The sequence below is a fragment of the Stigmatopora nigra genome, chromosome 6, assembly GCF_051989575.1.
Source record: "Stigmatopora nigra isolate UIUO_SnigA chromosome 6, RoL_Snig_1.1, whole genome shotgun sequence".
Taxonomy (NCBI): Eukaryota; Metazoa; Chordata; class Actinopteri; order Syngnathiformes; family Syngnathidae; genus Stigmatopora; species Stigmatopora nigra.
In genome coordinates this window covers 1505001-1531800 of record NC_135513.1, presented here as the reverse complement: position 1 = coordinate 1531800, position 26800 = coordinate 1505001, and the positions used below count along the sequence as shown (strand labels likewise).

The 26800-nt window shown below is 44.1% G+C and overlaps 1 protein-coding gene across 7 annotated transcripts in view; it reads right to left on the bottom strand.

The window, feature by feature from the left end:
• Nucleotides 1–5268: 5268 nt before the first annotated feature.
• Nucleotides 5269–26800, bottom strand: part of vps37a (VPS37A subunit of ESCRT-I) — a 48574-nt gene continuing 27042 nt past the window's right edge. For 3 of the 7 annotated variants that reach the window (XM_077719829.1, XM_077719834.1, XM_077719833.1), the window contains 8 exons: nucleotides 25871–26096; nucleotides 24281–24351; nucleotides 24034–24161; nucleotides 22954–23012; nucleotides 22812–22880; nucleotides 22531–22674; nucleotides 14472–14560; nucleotides 5269–8662 (listed from right to left, as the gene is read on the bottom strand). In XM_077719829.1, coding sequence (XP_077575955.1) covers nucleotides 14480–14560; nucleotides 22531–22674; nucleotides 22812–22880; nucleotides 22954–23012; nucleotides 24034–24161; nucleotides 24281–24351; nucleotides 25871–26096 — 778 coding nt within the window. In that variant the 3' untranslated portion in view covers nucleotides 5269–8662; nucleotides 14472–14479. Of the gene's footprint in view, nucleotides 8663–13516; nucleotides 14120–14471; nucleotides 14561–22530; nucleotides 22675–22811; nucleotides 22881–22953; nucleotides 23013–24033; nucleotides 24162–24280; nucleotides 24352–25870; nucleotides 26097–26800 lie in introns of those variants that run through there. The other 4 variants (XM_077719831.1, XM_077719835.1, XR_013326769.1 and 1 more) reach the window with 3 other exon arrangements.

Genomic DNA, 26800 nt, shown 5'->3' with positions numbered 1-26800 from the left:
CAGTTATTTTTATTTACAATAAAGTCAATAAAACAGACTACGGGATAACATAGGGGAAGCACGAGATATTAAAGTGGCACCCTCAAATAAACACGGTAAAACCCCCTCCCAGACAGGTGTTCAAATGAACACCCACAAAATACAGGAAATAAGACCGAAGGATGCCACTGTTAAACTGATGTAATATAATCTAGACAGGGGAATAACTGTGTCTAAATGCACAAACTATATGTATACCCATGGTGTCTAAACTTATCTCAAGTCCCCCTATGCAACCCGAAATCATTAACAACACATACAAAATATAACAGGGAGTAACATACTCACAAGCCTGCAACTCAGCAAGGCATCAAGGACAAGGGCAAAGGCCAGGGCAAGGGCAAGGGGTGAACTGACAACTGAAAAGGCTTTAAATAAGGGCAGGAGGGATGATTGGGGAATTAATTACAGCCGTGTTGGCCTGGGCAGGGCTCTGTCACAGGGGTGGAGCCAGAGCTGCAGATAAGCACACACCTCCTACATAGTGTGTGTCCAGGCTGCCAGCCGTAACACCTCCCCCCTCAAGAGTCAACCTGTTGACGAAATCGAACCACCAACCTGCCTCAATCATTCAATCAATACACTCCTGTTAAAACTCTCCTAAACTTGAGATAGGGCATTATACATAATTTCTTCTGTGCCGGCTTCCATTTTTGCGCCGATATCCTCTTCTGCGCCAGCGTGCTCTACTGCGCCCCCTTTTGCGGCGGCCAGTCACGAGACAAGGAAGTGGTCGGTCCGGTGGGCGTCCGCGCCAGCCGATGACAAGGCGTGGCCGGTCTGGCGGGCGTCCGCGCCGGCCGGTGATGAGCCGTGGCCGATCTGGCGGGCGTCCATGCCAGCCAGAAACGAGACGAGGAAGTGGTCGGTCCGGTGGGCGTCCGCGCCAGCCGATGACAAGGCGTGGCCGGTCTGGCGGGCGTCCGCGCCGGCCGGTGATGAGCTGTGGCCGATCTGGCGGGCGTCCACGCCAGCCGAGGACAAGGTGTGGCCGGTCTGGCGGGCGTCCGCGCCGGCCGGTAATGAGCTGTGGCCGATCTGGCGGGCGTCCACGCCAGCCAGAAATGAGACGAGGAAGTGGTTGGTCCGGCGGGCGTCCGCGCTGGTCCTTTAAGTCTTGGCCAAGCCCCCTTCCTTTAGGAGACACTAGAATTTTAGAACGGTCAGGCACCTTACCCTGGTTGTTCGGAGGGTCGCCAACTCCCTCGTCCAGGGGTGCCAGAGCTTTGCCGCTCTTGCAGTCGCCGGCACCATCATCCAGGGGCGCCGGAGCATTGCTACCACTTCTGGGCGGGCAGTCGCTGGCCAGAACGGTGCTTGGCAGAACAGTGCTAGAAAGAACTGTGCCTGGAAGGCCGGGCGGCACCGGAAGCCTGGTTAGTGGCTTCGGCACGGGTGCGACTGGCGGCCCCAGGGGCGACAGGAGTACTTTGCGTGGCCTCGGCACCGGAACTTGGGGTGCTTTCTGCAGGCTGATCTCCGCGGCGGGCATTTTCTTCATGCATTGTGCTATTTTATTTCTTTCTTCTTCGAATGCATTTTCCTTTTCAAGCCACTCTTGCTCCAATTTTTCCCTTTCTAAATTGTCCTGCTCCAAAATATTTTCTCTTTCAATCAGTTCTTTTTCTTTTCGCTCTGCTTCCAAGGCCTTTTCTCTTTCTAGTCTATCTTGCTCTAAGGCCTTTTCTCTTTCTAGTCGATCTTGCTCCAAGGCTTTTTCTTTCTCTTGCCTCTTAAATTCCAAAACTCTTTCTTTCTCAAGCCGTTTTTGCTCAAGACGTGCTTTCTCTAGACATGCTTTCTCTAGACATGCTTTCTCTAGACATGCTTTCTCTAGACATGCTTTCTCTAGACATGCTTTCTCTAGACGTGCAAGCTCCAAAGCTTTTTCTCTCTCTTGCCTCTTAAATTCCAAAACTCTTTCTTTCTCAAGCCGTTCTTGCTCAAGACGTGCTTTCTCTAGACGTGCAAACTCCAAAGCTTTTTCTTTTGCAAGCCATTCTTGAGCTACACGTGCTTTCTCTACACGCTCAAGCTCCAAAGCTTTTTCTTTCTCATGGCCAAACTCAGCCACGGCCTGTCCAGGCTTTAATTTGTGATTTCTGAACTTTTGGCGGTACGCCTCAGGCACCAGTTCGTAAACGCGCAACACTGCTGCTTTTACCTTATCATATACCAACCCGTCTTCTATCGACAGTGTACTCAAAGCTTTGAGGCCTTTCCCTGACAGTTTCCTTTGTAAGACTAGAGCCCAGCCTTCTTCTGGCCATTTATGGGACAGTGCTATCCGTTCAAACGCACTAAACCACGCCTCGACGTCCGTCTCACGGAAAGGCGGTACAAGCGGAAGGCTTTCACTAACTTTAAACCCCCTACTTTCTACCATTTTAAAACTCTTTGAGAGTTCAATGTCCAGCCTTTTTAGTTCAATCTCCATTTTCTTGAGGGCCAGCTGATGAGCATACTCCCTATCCCTAGCCTCATATTGCATACGTAATATCTTTAGAGCAATGGGGGCATTTTCCCCAATAGATACAGCACCATATCCCTCTGGTTTTCCTTTTAAACAAGCCCTGGGATTTATAACTAGAGCCTTTACATTCAAGGTGACACCATCCCTGCCTACCTCATCTTTCTCCATCCTGCCTGATTCCTCAGAATCGACTAGAGACTGAGAGGAAACACCCGCAGATGCTCCTCCTGTGGCTTCTAAGTACTGCGCTGCTATTAATATATGGATAACCTCCTGCTTCAATTCAGCTAGCCTGGTAGTCCTGGACAGAGTGAACCCTAGATGAGCGGCAAGACCTAACAGATCTCTCCTCTTACATTGGTCAACCTGATCTACAGTGCCAAGTTAAAAAAAGGAACTCTTCCGCATCAAAGTCCATCCTGCTAGTTACAGCACTACACTAGACTGAATGATAGCTATTAAATGTGTCTACCTTAACACTGCTTGCCCAGCCTTCACCGGCCTACTGCACATGCAGTCCGTACCACCAATGACCAAACTGCTGCTGTGATAACCAATCTTAATGATATCCCGGACGAGCCCCCACTTGTTACGACTCCCCCTGGGGTATGATATACCAGGGAGTCGCAACTATCACAGCAGACAGGTTCGGTCAAAGATGAGTTCGAACACACATTGCAAGTAGCCTTCAGTTATTTTTATTTACAATAAAGTCAATAAAACAGACTACGGGATAACATAGGGGAAGCACGAGATATTAAAGTGGCACCCTCAAATAAACACGGTAAAACCCCCTCCCAGACAGGTGTTCAAATGAACACCCACAAAATACAGGAAATAAAACCGAAGGATGCCACTGTTAAACTGATGTAATATAATCTAGACAGGGGAATAACTGTGTCTAAATGCACAAACTATATGTATACCCATGGTGTCTAAACTTATCTCAAGTCCCCCTATGCAACCCAAAATCATTAACAACACATACAAAATATAACAGGGAGTAACATACTCACAAGCCTGCAACTCAGCAAGGCATCAAGGACAAGGGCAAAGGCCAGGGCAAGGGCAAGGGGTGAACTGACAACTGAAAAGGCTTTAAATAAGGGCAGGAGGGATGATTGGGGAATTAATTACAGCCGTGTTGGCCTGGGCAGGGCTCTGTCACAGGGGTGGAGCCAGAGCTGCAGATAAGCACACACCTCCTACATAGTGTGTGTCCAGGCTGCCAGCCGTAACAGTGCCGTTTTAAAGATCTACACTGGTCACAAAAACTACCACTTTAACAAATGATATCATCCTAAAATAAGAGTGAAATGACAGGCTACTCTATTTTTTTCAAAAACTTAATTTGATCAATTCAAAATGCTTTTCAGCATCTATTGTCATGTCACCGCATGTTCCTAATGATAAATCGGATGGCGTCTTGTGGCATTTCCTCCTAGATCTGTGTGAGGGCATACCTGAGCTGTTGTATATAGTCTGAGGAGCAAATTGACGGCACATAGGGGACTGAAATTAAATTCCCACAGTTGTACTATTGTTTCAATTCCTTCATTCTCCAGATACTACCTGCATACACTTGCCACGTGAGGCCCATTGTCGTGCATTAGGAGGAAGAAGAAACATCAGTCAAAGAAACATTTCCCAGGCAGGAGATTGCCTGTGCGTCCCTCCATTGATATGCCTCCCAACACAATCACTGACCCACCACCAAACCTTTCATGTTGAATGACGTTGCACCAAGTATAATGTTCTCCTTTTGTCTTTTCCAGGTTATTTCACGTCAATCATAGGTGCTCATGGTGTAGTTGCTCTCGTCAGTGAAAAGTACTGTATTTTCATGTATATGACGCACCCCGTTTAAAGGCGCAGTGTCAGTAACTAGTGCTTATCTGTATTTGACACAAACAAGACGTTGCGTCTTGTGTGTGTCAAATACAGATATAGCATGCAGCCAGGCATGGCAAAACATACACCAGCTTAAACATACGGACATTTTTAAAAGGCAACGGAAGCAAAACTGAGTTCGGTTGTACTTTATTTAGCCATTTTACAATGTACTCACGTTTTTTAAGCCATCATCACCCACAAATCCATCAAAGTCCTCATTTTCTGTGTCCGAATTGAACAATTGTCCAAATGATTCATCAAAAAGGCCGGGTTCCCTTTCTTCGTTGTGAGAGTCACTCACATGGCTCGACATAATGGTGCCGGCTTTGACAACAGCGACAGTCCACCCGCAAATAGTGGCATAACTAGCCTGCCACCCTTCGTAAAGCTGTGTTCGCCACCTATCATCCTTTGTTCACATGCCCCACACAACTTTGCACGCAAGTTACACCGGAGTGCAAGTTCCACCGCCTGGAACCATGTACTTAAAAAAAAATAAAAATGAAAACTGCAGCTTACCTTCTAATACGGTAATTACTGTTGACAATACATTGCCATTTGAAATCCCTAATCTTGTCTTCAATGTCAGATGAAGAATTTAATTGAGCATCTGTATAAAAACTGTCAAATGTAAGTAAATAAGATACAAATATAGCTTTTTTTCTCAGAAAAGAGTCAATGACTACTGATTGTAGTTTTAACTAATGGTGTGTCTGGCCATTAACAGTAATATCTTGAGATACGATCTTAACGCGTTCCATGTCAATTTACTCGCATCTCAAATCAATTTTTTTCCCCATAGGAATGAACTAAATACAAAATAATACGTTCCCACCCTCCGCAAAACACCAAAAAACAGGATATTACAATGAAGAAATATCTTTTTATTTGTTATAATTCATTACCTTCTCAGAAAGTAACATACTTATCCAGACGTTATGATCTTCAATACTAATATGACATATGGTCATGTCTTAATGCCGACGAGAGAAAAAGCACAAGAGAGACTTGACGGCAACGTGCTCGTAACATAAACTTTAAATTTAACTGAAATCATTGCAAGCAAAAATATAATCTTAAACTAATAATCCTAACATCTGTCTTGATGAGATCGCGATGCTTTTTGATGACTGATAGGTTCACCAATAAGTATTTCCAAGTTCAACTTTCAATAACGGAGGCATCTGAGATCATATCTTTTTATTCTTGCAAGAGAGAATCAATCCACACGCGCCTCTGGTCAGATGATTCTGAAGACCCCAGTGTCGTTTTTGCTAATATATTTATAAGATTTAAACAACATGAACAGTGTTCCCTCGCTTATCGCGGTTAATGGGGACCCCCCGCAATAAGTGCATTTCCGCGAAGTAGGGGTGCCCCTTCAAAAATGCTTAAAGAAGCGTGTAACACGTGCACAAAAGCACCACCAAGCAAAAACATCATAGTAGTCCGTATGGAGGATCTTCTGCAGTTTTTTTGCACATAAGAAACATCATTATTGGGAGTTGTGAACATTGTTTTTTTGGGCGGTGAAGATGCGCCTGTAAACAGTCAATGCGATTCCTGAACTCTCACCATTTTATTGACCATTTCTTTGATGCAATTACTAATTCTTATTGAATATTTTGTTTCCAACTCTTGTAAGATGATGTAATTTATAATTTTAACTTAACATCTTTACATTTATTAGATATTTTTTTTCCTGAAAAAGTTTGCGAAGCTCTGAGTCCGCGATAGCTGAAGCGCGAAGTAGCAGGGAACATTGTAAATAAAAATTAAATTTGGTTTTAGCTTATTATTGATCATTTTTTGTGTCGCAGATGTAGCTGCATTAAAGGTTTTATTACCATAAAATACTTGAGGGTTGGATTGCTTCACACAGCGCTACTGAAGGCCTAGTTGAAATGCACAGCCCGCCACTGACGTCATCGTGGCATCACCGCCAACTTGCATGTCGTGTTGTTATGCGCATAAATTCCTTTGTAATCTTTCTTTTCCGACAAAAGCGGCTTATATGTGAGTAAATACAGTGTTAATCTTACGTTACACAAACTTCCTTGTGCAATAACCGAGGCAAAGATGTAAATGTATTCCACCATGGCTTTCGTGGCAGGTTAGGTTAGGTTCATTAATAATTACCTTCGTCCGTAATTATCAATAACTGCAGGCAGACATCTTATTCAATTATTGACATTTAATTAAATAGAAATGGATAACAACAGGTAAAACCTCCGAAGGGGAGTTTCAGCAAGTTCCTCTTACAACTTCCGAACGTCTCCCCGAATAGACGTTTTCGTCCGACCCTTATTGCCATGAATCAAAACAATTTACAGAGTTGTTGATCATTCCATCACGTATGAGTAAAAACAACATCTGGGACTACAATAACAATCAAAGTATTTTACCAATAACAAAAACAGGAGACTAGACCTAAACAACATTTAGATTAGAACAATTATGCCTTCCTTGACCTAAGAATCATATAATAATTACATAAAGAAAAACCCAAAGTGCGTCACGAGTGTTATGGACGTGGCAGAAACAATATCTTTGTTATGGGCTCCGTTGCTGGGAATGGCAGATATCCAGTCCTTGCCCGATCAACAATCCTTGGAGAAGTCCATGTGAGAGTGGACTAGGTGGCAGTTCATGACCGTGCAACACTTTGAGAATAATAAGAGAATGATTTAACAAAGAAATGACTTAATACAACTATATTTATAATAGTAATACAGAATAAACCCAACAATTCCCCATGCCTCACACTTGAGTGTTGGTTTCGCTGGTGTCTTTTCAGATGATTGCTTTCAAGTCCATGTAGATTCAACTGGCATTTTTGCCTGGCGCTGTGAGAGCTTAGGTCACCCAGCATCCACCTTCCTCTGCCCAGTTCGCTGCAGTGCGGAAGTATGTGACGTATCGCTGTGAAATATATTTGTATTCTTATATTTAGTCTTGCACCCTTTTCACTATGATGTATTAAAAGTTACTAGAATAGAATTTCACTTACACCTATTGGTTAAAATGTGCACTACACCTTCTGCACTCCACCTCCTTCATTTGTATTAACGCCTCCCATTTTTATGACTTGTCTTATCTCTAAGAAAACCACCGTTGAAGCAGATTTTCGGCGGGAGATAGCTTCGAGGAGCCTGGAGAGTAGTCACACTCTCGGGCCTTAGGATGGTCCACTCCCCCGCCTCTGCAGACGCGGCCTTTAACTTTCATTCCATCTGCCTCAGTGTGTGTTCCTGTGTTCGGGTTTATTTAAGTATTGGCTGGTAGCCCCAACAATCGCAAAGAACCTCTTTCATTTCTATCATTAAATATCTCGTGCATCTATTATTCAATATGGTTGGTGAAAAGCGAAAGGCTTCTAGTGAGGGAGGTGCTAGGAAGAGGCAAGCCATTTCATTTGAAACGAAAGTGGCAATAATAAAGAAGCTTGATGCGCGTGAAAAAGTGGTGAGCGTTGCACAGGAATAAAACTTGAATCGTTCGACCAACAGTACCATTTATAAACAGAAAGATCGGGCAGTAGGATCCAAATATTGAACGTTGCACAAAGGTTGCAAATCAATTGAATGCTGCCATACAGTGCTACCACATTTATGATGAAAAAAAGAAGAAAACTGTGCAATCGTCAATAAATAGCTTCTTTCAACCAGTTTCTAGTAAATCTCTCTCTCCATTTCTCTAATGTATGTATACAGTACTGCATGTATTTTCTCCATTTTATTAAATATTTTTTTCAGTACAAACCAATGCTGGTTACTTATACAAGCCTTAAACATACAAATAAATAAGTCTTCAATATACTTATATAGTCCTTAAACATAAATTATAATACAAAATATAGCACTGAATCAAATTCAATTTGAACAATTTCAACTGATGAACAAGCGCTCGGAACGTAACCCACTCGTAAGTAGGGGAGCGTCCATGTACATTCTTCCCTAAAAGTCAATCAAGTGAGATGTCATGTTTTCTAATGAATCAAAACTGTTTATGATATTCAAGCATTCAAGTACTCATAGGATGATAAAACCTTAGTAATTTATCTTGAAACTCAACGCCTATACCACCTCTGTATCATTCTTTTTAAATAGGTTCTGTTGTTTTAGAATTTAGCCCAAACAACGTCTGAACTAATTGGATTTTGTTGTCCACAGTGCCCTAAGGTGACTTGACAGGCTTTAGTGATGCGTCTTCATTGCTTGAGTGGGTAGAAGTTTGCTGATGGAGGGTACACAAAACCTGGGAAGGGATCGATAATTTAATAAAAACAAAGGTGTTAGGTTTGAAAAATATTAGTACATTAGAGAACATTTGAAACAATATGCAAAGTGCATGGTTGTGATTGGATAGCATGGGTCTAATCATACATTCTAAAATGAACATCATTTTTATAACTATAAAAAAAGATTAGGTTAGAATTTACACTTAACATTGAACAGCAGATCCTTGTGCTTCTTTTCGTAATAATTTAATCTTTAACCACTTCACAGCTTCAGTACATTACTGTTTTTTCAATATTATGTATAAAATAAATGTACATAAAAATGTCAGAATTCACGCTGAAACTTTGAAGCGGAAGACTGAGATGAAAAATGGCGATAGTCATGGTAACGTTTCTTCTTCGGCGCTGGAATTGGTGGCAATTCCACTGTAGAAGGACGTTTTGCCTTTACCTGTTTTCTTTGGATCCCATCTCGCATTGTGCACAGAGACTACGCCGAGCCTATTCCAGCATTGTTTGGATTTTGAATCGCCGTTGAAAATGCTTCCTAAGCACCATGCGTCTTCTAAGGCAGTGGTCCCCAATCACCAGTCTATGGACCGGTACCCATCCGCAAGCCAACTGATGCCAGTTCGTCAGAAATAAATATTATCGTTTTCAATTTCACCATCCCACTTGAAATGGGAAAAGTTGTTACAATTTTTGCTATTATGTACCCCTGGTCTACATTATCTTCCAAATCCGAGGGATTACTGTCATGTAAAGTCACTACCAGAACTGCTATCCTCCATCAAGACAGTTTCAGGAGTGCCCTTGTCCCATTTCTGGAGTATTTCCGGAGTGAATGCGATTCACTCAAAATTGATGTAAAAAAAATTAAAATAAAAAAATTAAAATAAATAACGTAGGACAATTTAAATCAACCTGTTATTATCATGTTTTTACATTAATTGAAATATTGTGTTTTTGCAAACTATTGAAAAAGTACAGCATAATGAAAATAAGTTTATCTTTGTGTTTGGGTCCTTCTACGTGCGTTTTACAGTAATTCCAACGTGTCCCGCTGATGTCTGATTTATATGTTGTGCAATGTACAAATGTGAGTCCTTTTGGAGACAGCTTCAACATGTGATATGAACCAATAAACCTCTGCGAGTGTCTGAGTTTGTCAGGAGTGGCCTGATTGCCACTCCTGGCATGTCATTATTATTATCAGCCGCGGCTAAATAGATGATTAGGTTTTTTTATGCTATTTAAGCATTATGGTTTTGGTTTAACGCTGTCGGATCGTCTGGTTTCATTCCTTGTGTTTCCTCGTAGTCATGCCGTTCACATTGACGCCACGCCACGCTGCATGTTTCTTTTCATTTGTAATAAGTGATCAAGCTAAGTTGTTTATGTTATGTTACCCCATTTATTAAATCAAGCAACATATCTGCCTCCCCTTTTTCCATTTGCTTCGGCGACTCCGCACCTGGGTTCACCTTCCCCCCCTCGATCGCGTCGCAATACGCGACGGGATCATAACAACACGATCCGACCATCATGGACCCAGCGGAGCGCCACCCACGGTCGCGCCGACGCGCTCGGCGACGCCAACCATCCACCTCGAAGACACCGGACTGCTTGGTGTATAAGAAACCCCTCAGAATCGTTTAGGAGTTTTGTAATGAACACACCGTGGTGCGGGGCTCTCAGGCACATCATTGCTGGAGATGAGTCTCAGCTGGTAGGAGAGTTAGATCCGCAGCTTACTCCTACGCCCCCCCCCCCCCCCGCTATGCCCGTCGCATTGGGAAGCCCAAACAGTTTAATCATGATGCCCAGGTGCGTACAACCACCAGAAATCGCCCAAGTTATCTCATGCCTATAACCATCGGATTTGGTTCACAATGGAGGGAGCCTGAAGATTCTGGAGAAGAGGACGTCGGTGAGGAAATTGATTTTTTCGCTGGTGTTTCGGAATCCGATAGTGAATTCTTCGACCAATTCGGACCCCGAGACCTACCACTGGAAGAGGATTACCCCTATTTTTCCCCCGACAATTCCTACTCCAAATACCCCGACCAGCAATTACAGAGTGGGCTGACCACCTATTATGGGACACGACGTGATGGCGGGGGTGCTGTGCAATCCTCCCAGAGGAAGCGCCGAGCGCCATGCCGTAGAGCGAAGCGAAAGCAATGCCTGGACACACTAACCACTGTCCAAGTTACGCGCCTGACCACGTCCGTCCAAGCTCCTCTCCCGACCACGTCTGTCCAAGCTCCTCTCCCGAACTCGACCACGCCCTTCCTAGTGCCCGAAGTTACTCGGCCGACCTCGCTGTTCTTGTCGTCCCAGGATACTCGGCTGACCTCACTGTACCAGCATCTCCTAGAAACTATGCAGCCCTCACCGTTCCAAGTGCCCGAAGTGACTCGGCCGACCACGCCTTTCCAAGTACCCGAAGTTACTCGGCCGATCACGCTGTACCAGCATCTCCTAGAAACTACGCAGCCCTCCCCGTTCCAAGTGCCCGAAGTTACTCGGCTGACCACGCCTTTCCAAGTACCCGAAGTTACTCGGCCGACCACGCCTTTCCAAGTGCCCGAAGTTACTCGGCCGATCACGCCTTTCCAAGTGCCCGAAGTTACTCGGCCGATCACGCTGTACCAGCTTCTCCTAGAAACTATGCAGCCCGCCCCGTTCCCAGTGCCCGAAGTTACTCGGCCGATCACGCTTTTCCAGTACCCGAAGTTACTCGGCCGACCACGCCTTTCCAAGTGCCCGAAGTTACTCGGCCGATCACGCCTTTCCAAGTACCCGAAGTTACTCGGCCAACCACGTCTTTCGAAGTGGCCGAAGTTACTCGGCCGATCACGCCTGTTGAAGTGGCCGAAGTTACTCGGCCGACCACGCCGTTTCAAGTGCCCCAAGCTCCTGTGCCAAGGCCACGCAAAGTACTCCCATTGCCTTTGGGGTCGCCAGGTTTCTGGTGACGGACGGCCATTCTAGCACCGCTCTCCCAAGCACCGCTCTCCCAAGCACCGCTCTCCCAAGCACCGCTCTCCCAAGCACCGCTCTCCCAAGCACCGCTCTCCCAAGCACCGCTCTCCCAAGCACCGCTCTGTCCAGCGCCTGCCCGTCCAGCGGCTGCCCGTCCAGCGCCTGCCCGCCCAGAAGTGGCGACGATGCTCCGGCGCCCCTGGAAAACGGGGCCGGCGACTTCGAGAGTGGTAATTCGCCGGAGTCCCTGGAGGACGGGGCCGGTGAGGTCGAGAGTGGCAATTTGCCGGAGTCCCTGGAAGAAGGGGCTGGCGACGTCAAGAGTGGTAATTCGCCGATGCCCCTGGAGGAAGAAGGGGCCGGCGACGTTGAGAGTGGCAATTCGCCGGAGTCCCTGGAAGAAGGGGCTGGCGACATCGAGAGTGCCAATTCGCCGTTGCCCCTGGAGGATGGGGCCGGTGACGTCAAGAGTGGTAACTCGCCGGTGCCCCTGGAGGAAGAAGCAGGTGACGTCGAGAGTGGCAATGCGCCGGAGTCCCTGGAAGAAGGGGCTGGTGACGTCGAGAGTGGCAATTCGCCGGAGTCCCTGGAAGAAGGGGCTGGCGACGTCGAGAGTGGCAATTCGCCGTTGCCCCTGGAGGATGGGGCCGGTGACGTCAAGAGTGGTAATTCGCCGGTGCCCCTGGAGGAAGAAGCCGGTGACGTCGAGAGTGGCAATGCGCCGGAGTCCCTGGAAGAAGGGGCTGGTGACGTCGAGAGTGGCAATTCGCCGGAGTCCCTGGAAGAAGGGGCTGGCGATGTTGAGAGTGGCAATTCGCCGGAGTCCCTGGAAGAAGGGGCCGGCGACGTCGAGAGTGGCAATTCGCCGGAGTCCCTGGAAGAAGGGGCTGGCGACGTTGAGAGTGCCAATTCGCCGGTGCCCCTGGAGGACGGGGCCGGCGACGTCCAGAGAAGCAATGCTGCGGTTTCCCGGGAGGAGAGAGTTGTCCACCCCCCGAGCAAACAGGGTAAGGTGCCCGACCGTACTAAACTTCTAATGTCTCCTAAAGGTAAGCAGTTTGGCCAAGACTTAAAGGACCAGCTGGGACGCCTGCCGGACCGACCACTGCCTCGTCTCGTTTCTGGCTGGCACGGATGCCCGCTAGACCTGCCCTTGCCTCGTCTAGTATCCGGCCGGCGCGGACGCCCGCCGGACCGACCACTGCCTCGTCACGTTCTTGACCCGCGCGGACGCCCGCCGGGTCAACCACAGCCTCGTCTCGTTTCTGGCCGGCGCGGACGCCCGCCGGACCGACTACTGCCTCGTCTCGTTTCTGGCCGGCGCGGACGCCCGCTGGATCGACCACAGCCTCGTCTCGTATCTGGCCGGCGCGGACGCCCGCCGGATCGATCACTGCCTCGTCACGTTCTTGACCGGCGCGGACGCCCGCCGGGTCAACCACAGCCTCGTCTCGTTTCTGGCCGGCGCGGACGCCCGCCGGATCGACCACTGCCTCGTCACGTTCCTGGCCGGCGCGGACGCCCGCCAGACTTGCCACTGCCCCGTCTTGTTTCTGGCCGGCGCGGACGCCCGCCAGACTTGCCACTGCCCCGTCTTGTTTCTGGCCGGCGCGGACGCCCGCCAGACTTGTCACTGCCCCGTCTTGTTTCTGGCCGGCGCGGACGCCCGCCAGACTTGCCACTGCCCCGTCTTGTTTCTGGCCGGCGCGGACGCCCGCCAGACTTGCCACAGCCCAGTCTCGTTTCTGGCCGGCGCGGACGCCCGCCAGACCTGCCACTGACTCGTCTCGTTTCTGGCCGGCACAGACGCCCACCGGACCGACTACTGCCTCGTCTGGTTTCAGGCTGGCGCGGACGCCCGCCGGATCGACCTCTCCTTCGTCTGTTCTTGGGTTGGAGTGGACGACCACCGGACATTGCTAGGTCTCCCACCTACCTTCCCTGCTTGTTCTTGGTTCTCATGTTAGAATTGACCTTGGGACGTCTAGGATCCGTCCCTTAGAGGGGATGTACTGTCAGGAGTGGCTTGATTGCCACTCCTGGCATGATGTCATTATTATTATCAGCCGCGGCTAATTAGATGATTAGGTTTTTTTATGCTATTTAAGCATTATTGTTTTGGTTGAACGCTGTCGGATCGTCTGGTTTCATTCCGTGTTTCCTCGTAGTCATGCCGTTCACATTGACGCCACGCCACGCTGCATGTTTCTTTTCGTTAGTAATAAGTGATCAAGCTAAGTTGTTTATGTTATGTTACCCCGTTTATTAAATCAAGCAACAAGAGCAACATATCTGCCTCCCCTTTTTCCATTTGCTTCGGCGACTCCGCACTTGGGTTCACCTTCCCCCCCTCGATCGCGTCGCAATACGCGACGGGATCATAACAGAGTTTCTTATTAAAAGTTTCATCCAAATTGGCATCCATTTTGCACTTAACCGAGCAGGCATATTGATAAGACTTTTAGCCTTATTAATAATTTCTTCCCCTGTGAACAAAAATGAAAACGTAAATGTTAAAACGATATAGGCTATTTATGTTATCGATTCTGAATCGATAGCCACGCTGAAGTCACACAAGACTAATCATTCATCCAAACTTTTAACTTGATTCACAATCCACTCGTGTTCCGGTTTATAGTGCAGTTAAATCAAGATGGCAGAAGCCGTAGCGATGGTGTGAATTTTGAGGCATTTAAATTGTAAATGTTGTACTTTTTTGAAATGGTTAATTAAAAAAAAAATGATTTTTTGGGGGGGATTTCAGGAGTTTAGGGAGGTTGTCCAGAGTTTGAGTTGCATTTCTGGAGAAACTCCTGAAATTCCGGAGAATTTGCATACCTTTTGTTCTAGAGGGTAGATGTAAACTGTTCTTGAGTTTGGATGGATTGTTGCAACTTCTCCTCTTTGGCCCTTCTGCTGTGACAGAGCTGTGATGGAACAAAGGTAATTACTGGCACTTGAAGAAAGTTTAATTGAAGAAGCCTCAGGCATAGCGCAACACAAGGACAAGAGGAAGTAGCCCACAGAGGGATGGCGTAGAGACTGCCGGTAGTCACCACCAGTGAGGTCGCTGAGAAGATTGTCAGGCAAACATGAACTCTTCCAAACATTTTTCAAAAGAAAAAAAAAGCACAAATGGTTTCCATTTTTTAAGGCCAACCTGCGATATGTAGTAAGACTTAAAAACAGTTAAATATGTTGAAAAGGTGGTTTAATGTTATACAATATATACATTTTTAGACAAAAAAAATCGGTAAATAGGTAATAGTCTGCTTGTTCCCAGTGTAATTTGAAAAAAAAGTTTCCCACACTGCTTTTCCTCAAACTCCTCAGGGAGTAGTTGAAACCAATCTCAGCTAACACCAGGCACCAGGCGGGGGACACCTTGATTTGGCTGTCAGTCAATTAAAGAAAAACTGTTGTGGTTGCTTCAGGTTTGAACCATAATTCCGGCATGTTAAACTTTACAAGAATCTGAATAATAATGTATTGGTAGCTAGAGGCACTGATTTCAGTCAGAGGAAAATACATTTCGTTGTAACAGTGTAGAAAACACAAATTTGGCTTTTTTAGAATTGTTGTTATGCAGTACGGGATGAACAGCCTAGCAGACACATGGCGATTACAATGTGGGGATTAGAGCCAAAACACAAAACTGGATATTTCAGATATTTTGGTGGAAATATACTTGAGTGAAGATGAGTGATTACAATGACCTAAGTTTGGCCAATCTATTAGAATGGACATCCAACTCAGATGATGAGGTAAATATCATTTGGCAATGAAGAAGATGAGGACACTGCCTTCGGGGTATGGAATATTGGGAGGTGTTGTGAATACGATGCAGTAAGGAATATGGGTTTTAGCCCTGATGAAAAGGACTGAAATACATTTTGTTGACGTATGTGTGTCATGTGAAAACCATGATGACAGTAATAGATGTCATTACCATTTTCCATAGCCGAGGGTGAAGGCGACACAAGTCATTTCCCCAGTACACGTGATACTACTATTTTCCATATGAGTGTTTGCTTGCAGTAGTAGGGGCAATAACTAAAAAGTGTTTGCCAATGTAGTGTTCCACAGGTTCTCCAAATTATCACTGCATACACTTTTATCCACAGGACAAAACCCTTATGAAATACGTTCTGCCTGTCGCTGAGGATGATAGCAGCCATATCATCAATCATGACAACTCGCCTCTCTCATTTATTTATTTATTTCAAACCTACCTTCTTCTCTCTTGCATGGGCTGATAGACCCGTATTACTTCACGACAAAATGTTACACTATTGTAGAAAATAGCTTCTGGGAAAAAAGGCCAACTTGACAGATAAAAATCATGATTGGAATAATTTTAAAATGTGGCCTTATTACACTGTAAACACAGAAGGAATCAAATAATTATGAGTCATTAGTTTAGTAAAATACTGTGAAATCTGAATTGTATTCTTATATTTAATCTTGCACACTATTGCACTCTGATGTATTAAAAGTTCCTAGAATATAATTTTATTTACACCTATTGGTTAAAATGTGCACTACACCTTTTGTACTCCACCTCCTTCATTTGTATTAATGCCTCCCATTTTTATGACTTGTCTTATCTCTATTAAAAACACAGTTGAACCAGCTTTTCGGCGGTAAATAGCTTTGAGGAGCCTGGAGAGTAGTAACACTCCGGCATCTGAATTGTCTGCAGACGCGGCCTTAAATTTCATTCCATCTGCCTCAGTGTGCTCGTGTGTTCGAGTTTATTTAAGTGTTGGCCAGTAGCTCCAGCAAATACAAACAGAATGAATACATTTCATATTTCTGGCAAAGCAGTAATAATAGGGCCATAGAATGAGAAAATCTCAGAAATTTCAATCAGAAACTGTCCTTAGGATCTCATTAAGTATTTGAGCAAAAAACACAGGTAGGGAAATAATCTTGCTTTTGTAAATGCAAGCTGTCTCATGTAACGAAATCTAATGTGGGACCAGACAGCAGGGTAAGACAGCTTGATATTGTCATTAAAAGACCGAGATAATCATGGCTGGATTCTACGTGTTTGACGTGTGCACTACAATGGAAGGCACTTGTGAGGCTCTACCTGTATATTATATTCATCTTAAAACCATGAAAGGAAAGCACTGAAACTGAACTCATACTGGGCAGGGCATATCGGCCGTATTTGCTCGTGTCATGATGTCACAACGCCATTTTGTTATGATGACATCATAACATTAGATTACAATTTATTTTTAAGTGTGTATAGTAAAATTTACGAGCACGTTGCATTGTGCAAAGTCTTGCTCCTGTCCTTTGTCTCTCTCTCTCTCCACCCCCTGACCTCCGCGTAAGGAATAATGTCTCATTTTAGTATTGAACATCATAACCATTAGATAGATATTTGTTACTCTGTTATTGGATGGTTAATTAGAGCCAATAAAAATGTTTTTCAGAGGGTGGGAACAGACTACCATATTTGCTCGCATATAAGGTCCCCACGCATTTAAACTGCACCCTTAAAATTGTTGAATTTTACAATTTCTCACGTACAAGCACCCCGATTCACAATTTTCACCTCCATATTCATGGTTTGCCAAGAAAATTCATCACACCTGGCATTTCAGAGATACTGTATGAATCAAAAGCACATTATTAGGGTCAAAATAGGAAGGAAGTTAATATCCCTGTCATTCTAAATGCAAAATATCAAATTATCCAAATTGAAAAAATAAGTATTTCTTGATGAGAACCTGATGCTTTCTATTTACAGAAATTACATTTTTCTTACCAGAAGCTTAAAATGTGGTAGCCAGATCGCTTCTAATATCTCAATTCTTCCGATGGTTCATATTACTCCAATAGTTGTCACTTTCAAACAAGAAAAATATAAAACCCAAGTAGAATATTATTTTTAAATTAACGCTACTCGCGTCTGGCCATTCAGAGCACCATCAACTAGGTTTAACTAGGATAAATTATATCCAATATGGCGGCGTGCACGGATGCAGTGGCTCTATGCTCTACGGTTTGGTGTCGTTCGTTATTCTACAGTCGCCAGGATTTAATTACTCTCGAAAGGGGATGCAATAGAAAAAAATACACGACACACAATCCCTTCTGTGTAATAACTTGGGGGTGAAGTAACATGAAAAGTCGTTGGGCGGTGATCAGCCTCCTACTGGTTGACTGAAGGTAAGTGAAAAACAGTGAGAGGTAAGTGATCCGCTCGGGAAGGGGGGGGGGGGGGGGGTGATGCAATGTATCCATCATGGCAGAATGCCACATTACAAGTCTGAAATGATCACTTATTTGGGAAAACTTATATCACTTTTTCTGGGAAAACGCACCTTACGGAGAAGCACTACTAATTTTGTCAGACGCAGTTTTTGGGTATGATGACAATTAGGCTTTTGTCGAGTCAATAATGATGACAAAACCTATGTCCAATTATATATTATTACATATTTAGACGGCAGCGCCCGGTTTAAGAAGGCCGCACCCCGATCTCGGTAAGATGGCTATGCCCTGAGCGAGCAGTGACGGGAATATCAGTCTTTCATGTTTTGTGCAAGATACGTATGCTTTTTTTCTTGAACTTCATTCACAGACGTCGAAATATATATATTTTTGCATTTCATTTGTTTATCTTTTATCTATTTCAAAATAAATGACCGTATTGGCCACATAGTCTTGAGTTGCAGTTTCGTGCATGTCGTGTTTTTAAGCGCATAAAGCCAGACCCTCAATTTAGTCATCATTTTTATCAAACTAAAGCAGCTTATCTGCGAGTAAGGAGAAAAGAGCAGGGCGGAGGGGGTGCTTAGCGTGTACATACACGACTGGTGCTGCACCAGTAGGATAATTGACACTCACTGTTCCCCTGATTTAGAGCTCTTGGCAGTTCTGTGCAAGCCCTTCTATCTAGGGAGCTAACGGTAGTCATTGTAATGGCTGTTTACATCCCAACAGATGCTACCGTTAGCCAGGCACGTAGCCTCCTTCTAGCGACTGTGAACAAACAGCAGCTTAACCACCCCGGTGGAGTCCTTATTGCCACCGGTGACTTCAACAACACATGCTTAAAGACTGTTCTGCCTAAGTTTATCCAGTACATGAAATGTCACACCAGAGGAGATAAAACTCTAAGCCACAGAGACACACCCCTCCCTCACCTTGCTGGATTCAACCATTTCTGCCTGACACTCACCCCCTCATAAACCACACCCAGGAGGCTAACAAGGCCGCAAGTGAAGATAATAAAAACATGGCGTGAGGACACTCAGTTCTCAGCTGCAGGACTGTTTTTCCCGCACCATTTCGATACTTTTTTAACACCACAACCTCCATGATTACACGGACACTGTACTTTCCTACATCAAAAACTGTGGCCGGTCTACTTGCCGAAAGACATTTAGCCGACTGACATCTTGCCGAAAGACCATCTGGCCGAACGTAGAATTAGCCAAACGACTATTTGGCCGACCGACTATCTAGCCCAGTGGTTTTCAAAGTGGGCGGTACCGCCCCCCGGGGGGTGGTGTGAACTTTCAGGGGGGCGCTGACGAATAAACAGGCGAATGGGGGGCGTTGAAATAGTGAAGGGGGCGATGGAGCAATTACAGTAAAATGTGACGTTGGTGTTTGTAGAAAGACCGGAAAAATTGATTGTCTGTAATAAAAAGTCGACGAAAAAACAAGCTTTATTGAAACAAGAAACGTTGTCTGCTCGAGCGCTCACGAGCAGCGCGCATATACCGTATATCACTAATTGTCGCGAGTTTATCGTCGATGCAGGCGACTGGGGAAACCACCACCATCCAGTCAGCCGCAGAGGAGCACACAATAGCGCGCCGGCAACGCTTAACCACAGACGTATGCGCACAGCGACCGGCTTAATGCATCAGCTATCAATTTTTATGATTTGAGGTGAAGAATAAATGATAACCATTTTTGTTTATTAAAATTGTTTTTTTTAGTCTTCAAACTGTTTGTGATTGAAGAATCAACCAATTCTTGTGACATTTAGCAATATAGTCGTTCTAGCGTTCGTTGGAAAGGGGTAAAGAGGGGGGCGTTGGCATTTTGGCCCGGCGGTGAAGGGGGCGGTGGCCAAAAAAAGTTTGAAAATCACTGATCTAGCCGAAGAACATTTAGCCGACGCGCTCGCCCCGCCCCCGGTCGTGTGTGTGTACAAGTTTTTCAACCTCGGCCAACGGGCCATATAGAGCTTGTTACTGATAACAACATTCATTTAGAATAAGTTACAGATAACATTCATTTAGAATAAGTTACAGATAACATTCATTTAAAATAAGTTACAGATAACATTCATTTAGAATAAGTTACAGATAACATTCATTTAGAATGACAAGGACATTTATTTACAGCCAAACAAAGAAAGGAGTTATAACAGTAGATACTGTAATTTACACCAGAAAAAAACAGAGATGAATCTTTGAATTAAGCTTCTCAGCTAATCCTAATATTGGGAAATTATTTAAAATCAAAATATATTTACCGGTATATATTTCTGCATGTCTCGAACTCCAAAGAGTTATCAATTAAACAACTACTACAAGTTCAAATATGGTGGTGCTGCTTATTAAAGATATTCCTGAATACTCTTCTTTCCATTCACTTAATGCTGTTTTTGGCTGGATTTAAAGTCATTTTTGGGTTTTTTCGCCATTGACGTTTATGGCTGTCTTTAAACCAGGGAAATCACTACCCTGGACTCTGTTAAAACTTCCAAAGAGCTCCAGTATCTGTATTTAATCATTAAATGCCGTTTTCTGCATGATTTCAGCACATTATAAATATTAGAAATATACAAAATATATAGGATTTTTTTCTATTAAGCAGCAACACCATATTTGAACTTGTGGTCGTTGTTTAATTGATAACTCTTTGGAGTTCGATATACACAGAAATATATACCTGTTAAATATATTTTAATTTTAAATAATTTCCCAATATTTTTGGAAATATATATTCAAAATGATTTGCTGAGAACCTTAATTCAAAGATTAATCTCAATGTGTTCTATTCTGGTGTAAATTACAGTATCCACTGTTATAACTCCTTTCTTTGTTTGGCCGTGAATAAATGTCCTTGTTATTCTAAATGAATGTTGTTATCTGTAACTTGTAATTCTAAATGAATGTTGTTTTCAGTAACGTGCCGTATATGGCCCGAGGGCCGAGGTTGAAAAACGTGTACACACACACTACCGGAGCCAGGGCGAGCGCGTCGGCTAAATGTTCTTCGGCTAGATAGTCGTTCGGCTAATTCTACGTTCCGCCAGATGGTCTTTCGGCAGGATGTCAGTCGGCTAAATGTCTCTTGGCAATTAGACCGTGCGCCTCAAAAACTGTACGGACACTGTCACTGTTAATGGACGCATTGGGTTTTTCCTAACCAAAATCCCCGGATGACCAGTTAGACACAAGCACTTATTAAATGCCCTAACAACCCCTTCAGGTCAGGGGACAAGTTACAATATGGCGCTGCCAGAGGAGACCCTCAGAGAGGCATTAAAAAGGCCAAGGCAGCATATACAAGGAAAATTGAGTAGCAACTCACAGAAAATACGCCAAAGATGTGCCAGAGAAAACGACGCATTACCAATTACAATGCCAATAATAAGGTGGCTCTTAAAACAGATGTATACCTACAAGTATTACAGAAAGGTAAATACAGTGCTTGTTACTGTGGCAGCGGAGGTCTGAAGCAAAAAACAGATATGGGAGGAGTTGGTTGAGGCCATGGAAAATGACTTACGGACGTTTTCAAATAAAATTTGGTCTAACATCTGACATCTCTGAGGGGAAAGCAGTGCACCATCAACACTGCGTATAATGGGATGGAGCACTGCTGACCTCGACTTGGTATGTTGTGAGTCTGTGGGCTGAATACATTGAAGACCTTTTCAATTCTACCGTCACATTATCCAATGAGGAAGCAGAGCCTCTGGGGTCTAAGTCACTGAGGTGGTTAAAAAGCTTTGCAGTGGTAAGGCTTTGGTCCGAGGGTGGATGAGATCGGCCTATGAGTTTCCAAAGGTTCTGGATGTTGTGGGGTTGTCTTGACTGACACGCCTTGGCAACATCGCGTGGACATCAAGGGTAGTGTTTATGGATTGGCAGGTCGGGTAAGTGGTTCCTTTTCTTAAAAAGGGGAAGGGAAGTGTGTGTTCCAATTATAGAGGAATCACACTCATGAGCCTCCACGCGAGGGTCAATTTGGAGCTAGTGGAGAGGAGGGTCAGCCAAGAATTCAAATTTCAGATTCAGGGCGAGCAGTATGGTTTTCCTCCTGGGCGTGGAACTGTGGACCAGGTCTATACTCTCAGCAGGGTTCTCGGTGGTGGTCATGGGACTTCACCCAACCAGTCTGCATGTGTTTAGAGGAATTGGAGAAGGCATTTATTCGTGTCCCACAGGTCTTGTGTGGGTACTCCCGGAATAGAGGGTAACAGTACCCCTGTATGACCAGTGACAAAGTATGATCCGCATAGCCAAAAGTAAGAAGGATCCGTTTCCAGTCAGGGCTGGACTCTGTTGAAGCTCCCTATGTAAGTGATTTAGTTCAGAATTTATATCGGCGCAGCCATGCCGTTGAAAGGGTCCAGATCGTTGGCCTCGGGATTGCATTTCTGCTTAGTTTCCACTATATAAAACATTCTACTTTGGGAGCCGCATTTCCAGAAGAAAGAGTCGTACTTTGTTGCCACATCTAAAATGGTTACAAACACTCACAGCTGCTGGGAAAACACCCTCCCAGTAACACAATGAATTTGTTTCAGTTTTGCAAACTGCACGCTGCCACTGCAAGTGTGGAAAGGTCTCTAAACAGAAGAGAATACAGGGTCCTTTTTGAGTTTTTAGAATTCAATCGAGCTTACCATTCTCTTTTCAAGGAAGCAGATAAGAAATTCATCTATGTCAATGAGTCCCTCTAAAAAGGTATCGGCTATCCCTTCAGAGTCCTCCTCTGCTTGGTGGGCAGCAACTTTTAACCGAGACTGCAGGGTGCTAACTTTACGACTCTACAGCACAAGAGAACAATAAATTAGTTTGCTTGCTTTGTTCGGTAATGCAAAAAATAAATTGATTAATGTAAATATCAATGAAAAGTATAATAATTTATTAAATAATCCATCCCTTAAGCCACATTGAGGTTTACCTCTTTAAGATCATGCTGCTTCTGTATCTTTGTCTCAAAGACAGACTTCAGTTGAGTCAACTGTTCAAACTACAAAAATAATGCAAATGGAGATGATTGGTGGATTTTCCTTTTGACTTAATATTTTTGAATAATTGTATACCTTAAAAATAATATCTCGTCTTTTTCCTTCCAGGCGTGGCTCCATCATCAAGTTTCTGTCTGAAAAAGAAAAAAAAATCCAAAACAAGTTTTCAAGTTTGTTAATTCAATTAGGCTTCCATTTCATGACTAAGCATAGCGGCAGAGCTGCCAACCTCCGTCGACCCCATTTCAGGAGTACCCTTGCCTCATTTCCAGAGTTAATGTGATTCACGCAAAGTCGATATAAAAAGTAAACAAAATTAAGCATAGGAAAATCAAAACAACCCCAATCAATCAAATCAAGTTTTTACATAAGTTGAAATAGTGTTTTTGTAATTTATTGAAAAAGTACAGCATAATGAAAGTTTATCTTTGAATTTGGGTCCTTCTATGTGAGTTTTACAGTCAGTAATTCAACAGTGTGTCACGCTGTGATCGCACATGCATGTTCTGCAATGTCCAGATATCAGTCCTTTGGGGACGGCGTCAACATGTGATATTTCGTTGAATAACAAGTATTAAAGTTCTACGAGCGTCTGGATTTCTTAAAAGTTACAGCCAAATTGTGATCCATTTTGCGCTTATTCCGAGGAAGCACATTGATAAGATTTAACAGTTGCTGTGTACGCCTACTTCCTTCAGAACCAACCCTGGAAATGATAGGGTTTGTTTGAAGACAAAAGACTGGTGGTTTAGTCAGCCTTAATAATACTTAGTTCCCTTATGAAAATAATGCATACGAAAATGTTAAAGCCATAAAGGCTACCCATGCAATTGATGCCAAATCAATGGCCACACTGAACTTGTAACTCTCATGATTCACAATGTGTTACCGAATTCTTCAGGTTTACAGTGCAGTTGAATCAAGATAGTCGAAGCCGAAGTGATGGTGTGAATTTTTTGAGCCATTTAAATTGGTTATTTGGTACTTTTCGGAGATGGTTGCCTAAAAAAAATAGGGTGACATTTTTGGGGGATTTAGAGAGTTTATGGAGGTTGTCTGGAATCCTGGAGTTTGCGTTGCATTTCCGGAGAAACTCCTGAAATTCCGGAGTAGTTGGCAGCCCTGATAGCGTTTATGATTCTAATTGGAACGTACTTGCCATTTTCACAATGTTAGTGACCAGCTCCTCCTTATCACTCGAGACTATTTTGAGTTGGGGCAGCGTCACAAAGAATCTCAGTAAATCATCCTCTTTTTCTGACAGGTCAGACAGTTGAGTCAGACTGAAGTACAGAACCGTAGAATATGTGATGATAAAAAACGAAGAAGGATATGCAAGACAAACAATTAAATTAGTTTTGAACACGTTTTATAAATGTTGAGACAGTTGAAAATTGATTACTTCAATTCAGAGAGCTCAGAAAAGGACGCAGGAATCTCAGGCATCTTATACATTTGTCCTTTTAGCCCAGCCTGAAAAGAAAAGTGAGAATGAATTACTAATTAAATATTTAAGTGAAAGACAAAAGACAGCCTCTTAACGGGGCCATTAAGAATGGTTGCCTATTGTAACCTCTCCTACTAGTTGGAATAGTTTAATTTACCTTTTATCTACCTTGTGTAACGGCCAAATCACAAATCGTATTTACTGCTCTCGCCCTCTCTCATGTTGAGGTGGAGAGAGAGGGGTGGAGGGTTGGAGAGAGGGGGGGAAGAGGGGGGAGGGTTGGAGGGGTGGAGAGAGAGGGGGGAGGAGGGGGGGAGGGGGGGGAGGGTTGGAGGGGTGGAGAGAGGGGGGGGGGGGAGAGGGGAAGAGAGAGAGGGGAAGAGAGAGAGGGGAAGAGAGAGAGAGGGGGAGAGAGAGAGAGGGGGAGAGAGGGGGGAAGGGGAGAGAGGGGGGAGAAAGAGAGAGATAGTTCGCAGTCTAGCTTTGAATGCTCTGTTGACGCCAACCTCTAGCGACAGGATTTCTTTTGTAGCCGAAATGATGGCGAGCACCAAATTAGTGTGCTCACCGTCATACTGGGTGTATTGACAAAAGAACTCTATATCCCAGCAGTCACTGTGCAGTAATTTTTCTACGGGAAAATAGTAGAGTCGGGGGCTGCTTGCCGTAGTCGTCCTATCGACTGATTTATTTTATTTAGTTTATTTATTTTAGTATTGGTCATCAAGTCGTCACTTCGGGCTCTGCCCGGCCAGGCCGCATGGTCGGTCCACATGTGTGGAATTTGTGTGAGATTTCTCCGGCACACAGGTTTCTTCCCACACTCAAAAGACATGCATGGGAGGCTGATTGGGCAGTCAAAATTGCCCCTATGTTTGGGTGTGTGTAAAAAGTTCTCGATCCACCTGCGATGGGCCGGCCACATATACAGGGTTCTTCTCCCCCGACTCTGGCTCTAAGTCAGCTGGAAAACGCTCCAGCACCCCCCGCAACCCTAGAGAATAAAGTGGTTCAGAAAATTAGATTAGATGAGGAAACCAAAACAGCCTGAGAAAACCAAAGCAGGTACAGGGAGAAAATGAAAACACAACGCAGAAAAGTCGAAGCCAGGGACTGAACTGTTGATCTCAGAGTTGAGGGAAAAGTGATAGCCATCGTGGTCAATAAAACACCAAGTAAAAATGCCGGTTTGAATGTTATTATAATAAATAATGTAATAATAAACAACTAAAATGTTTGAGGAGTTAGAGTACATTATATTATTTAATTTGCTTAATGTTTTTTTTTACTGCAGTGTAAAACCACGTATTATATTTTATCTGTCCAAACAGTAAAACGCCAGCCTGCCATTGCAATTTTCCTGCCGGATGATTAACAAAAAGTATTTTGCCAGGACACATCTTTTGCTGGGGAGAATGTTGCCAATACTACTACATGGCTTGAATACTAAATCTTTTTATTGGGCAATAGGGAATTTTCTGTTGATACGCTTGTAGCATATCCATGTAAATGTGCACTAAATAAACATCTTGGTCTGTTACTTACCTCTAAGTCTCCAACAGGGACAGGTAACACCAGGTCAGTAATGAGCCCATAAGGGTCAGGTTGTCGATGGGACCCATGGACAGATTCAACACCAGGGTGAAGCCCTGGTCCTACTCCAGATGGAAATGGTGCGAGAGGTGGCGTCTTTCTTTGCCCAACATGGTAAAGACCATAGTGGTAACTTGGAGGTGGGTAAGGGGGGGTGTCCAGTGGCTTGTGCATACTGCTGTTGGTTAAAGTGAATACCATCATTATTCATATTTTCAACATGAGAAATGTATTAAAAAAAATATATACTCTCTTTCCCAATTTGTATTGTCAGTGAATTGAATACAGTGGTCCATCCAGCGAAACAAAATTAATTGGTTCCAGAACTTGTTTCATAACTTGAATGTTCCGTACATTCGTTCCTCAAAAGACTACCAACTTAGCAGTTAAAAATGATCAGTGTATCAGTGATAATTTTACAATTGGCACACTGCGAGTCCCAGGGATTCGCTTGTCTGAAAACTGTGCGTCCCAGGAAACTTGTCACGAGTCCCAACATACTACGGATGCAAATAAAACATAAACAACGATATATAAACATTCAGATTTAATTTATTTATTATATGGTTTAGGGTTAGGGTTTATTTATCATTGTACTAGTCTTTCAGCTCGTAGATCCTCCTCTCTTTGCAGCCAAAAGTCTTTTGAAATGTGCGTATTTTTCCTTGCTTCCCCCGTTTTGCTTCATGATCATCGATCGAATCTTCTGCAGTTCTTTTCTTACTAGTTGTATTTTTAACTGCGAAATAACTATCCAGACTGTTTTGCTTTTTCTGAAACATTTTTTATCTTTCTTACACTATTACGAAACTCTTGCTATCGCTTTCTCTCCTTCGTCTGCTAGTGTCTGCTAGTCTCGCGAGAATTATTTCGCAAAGATTA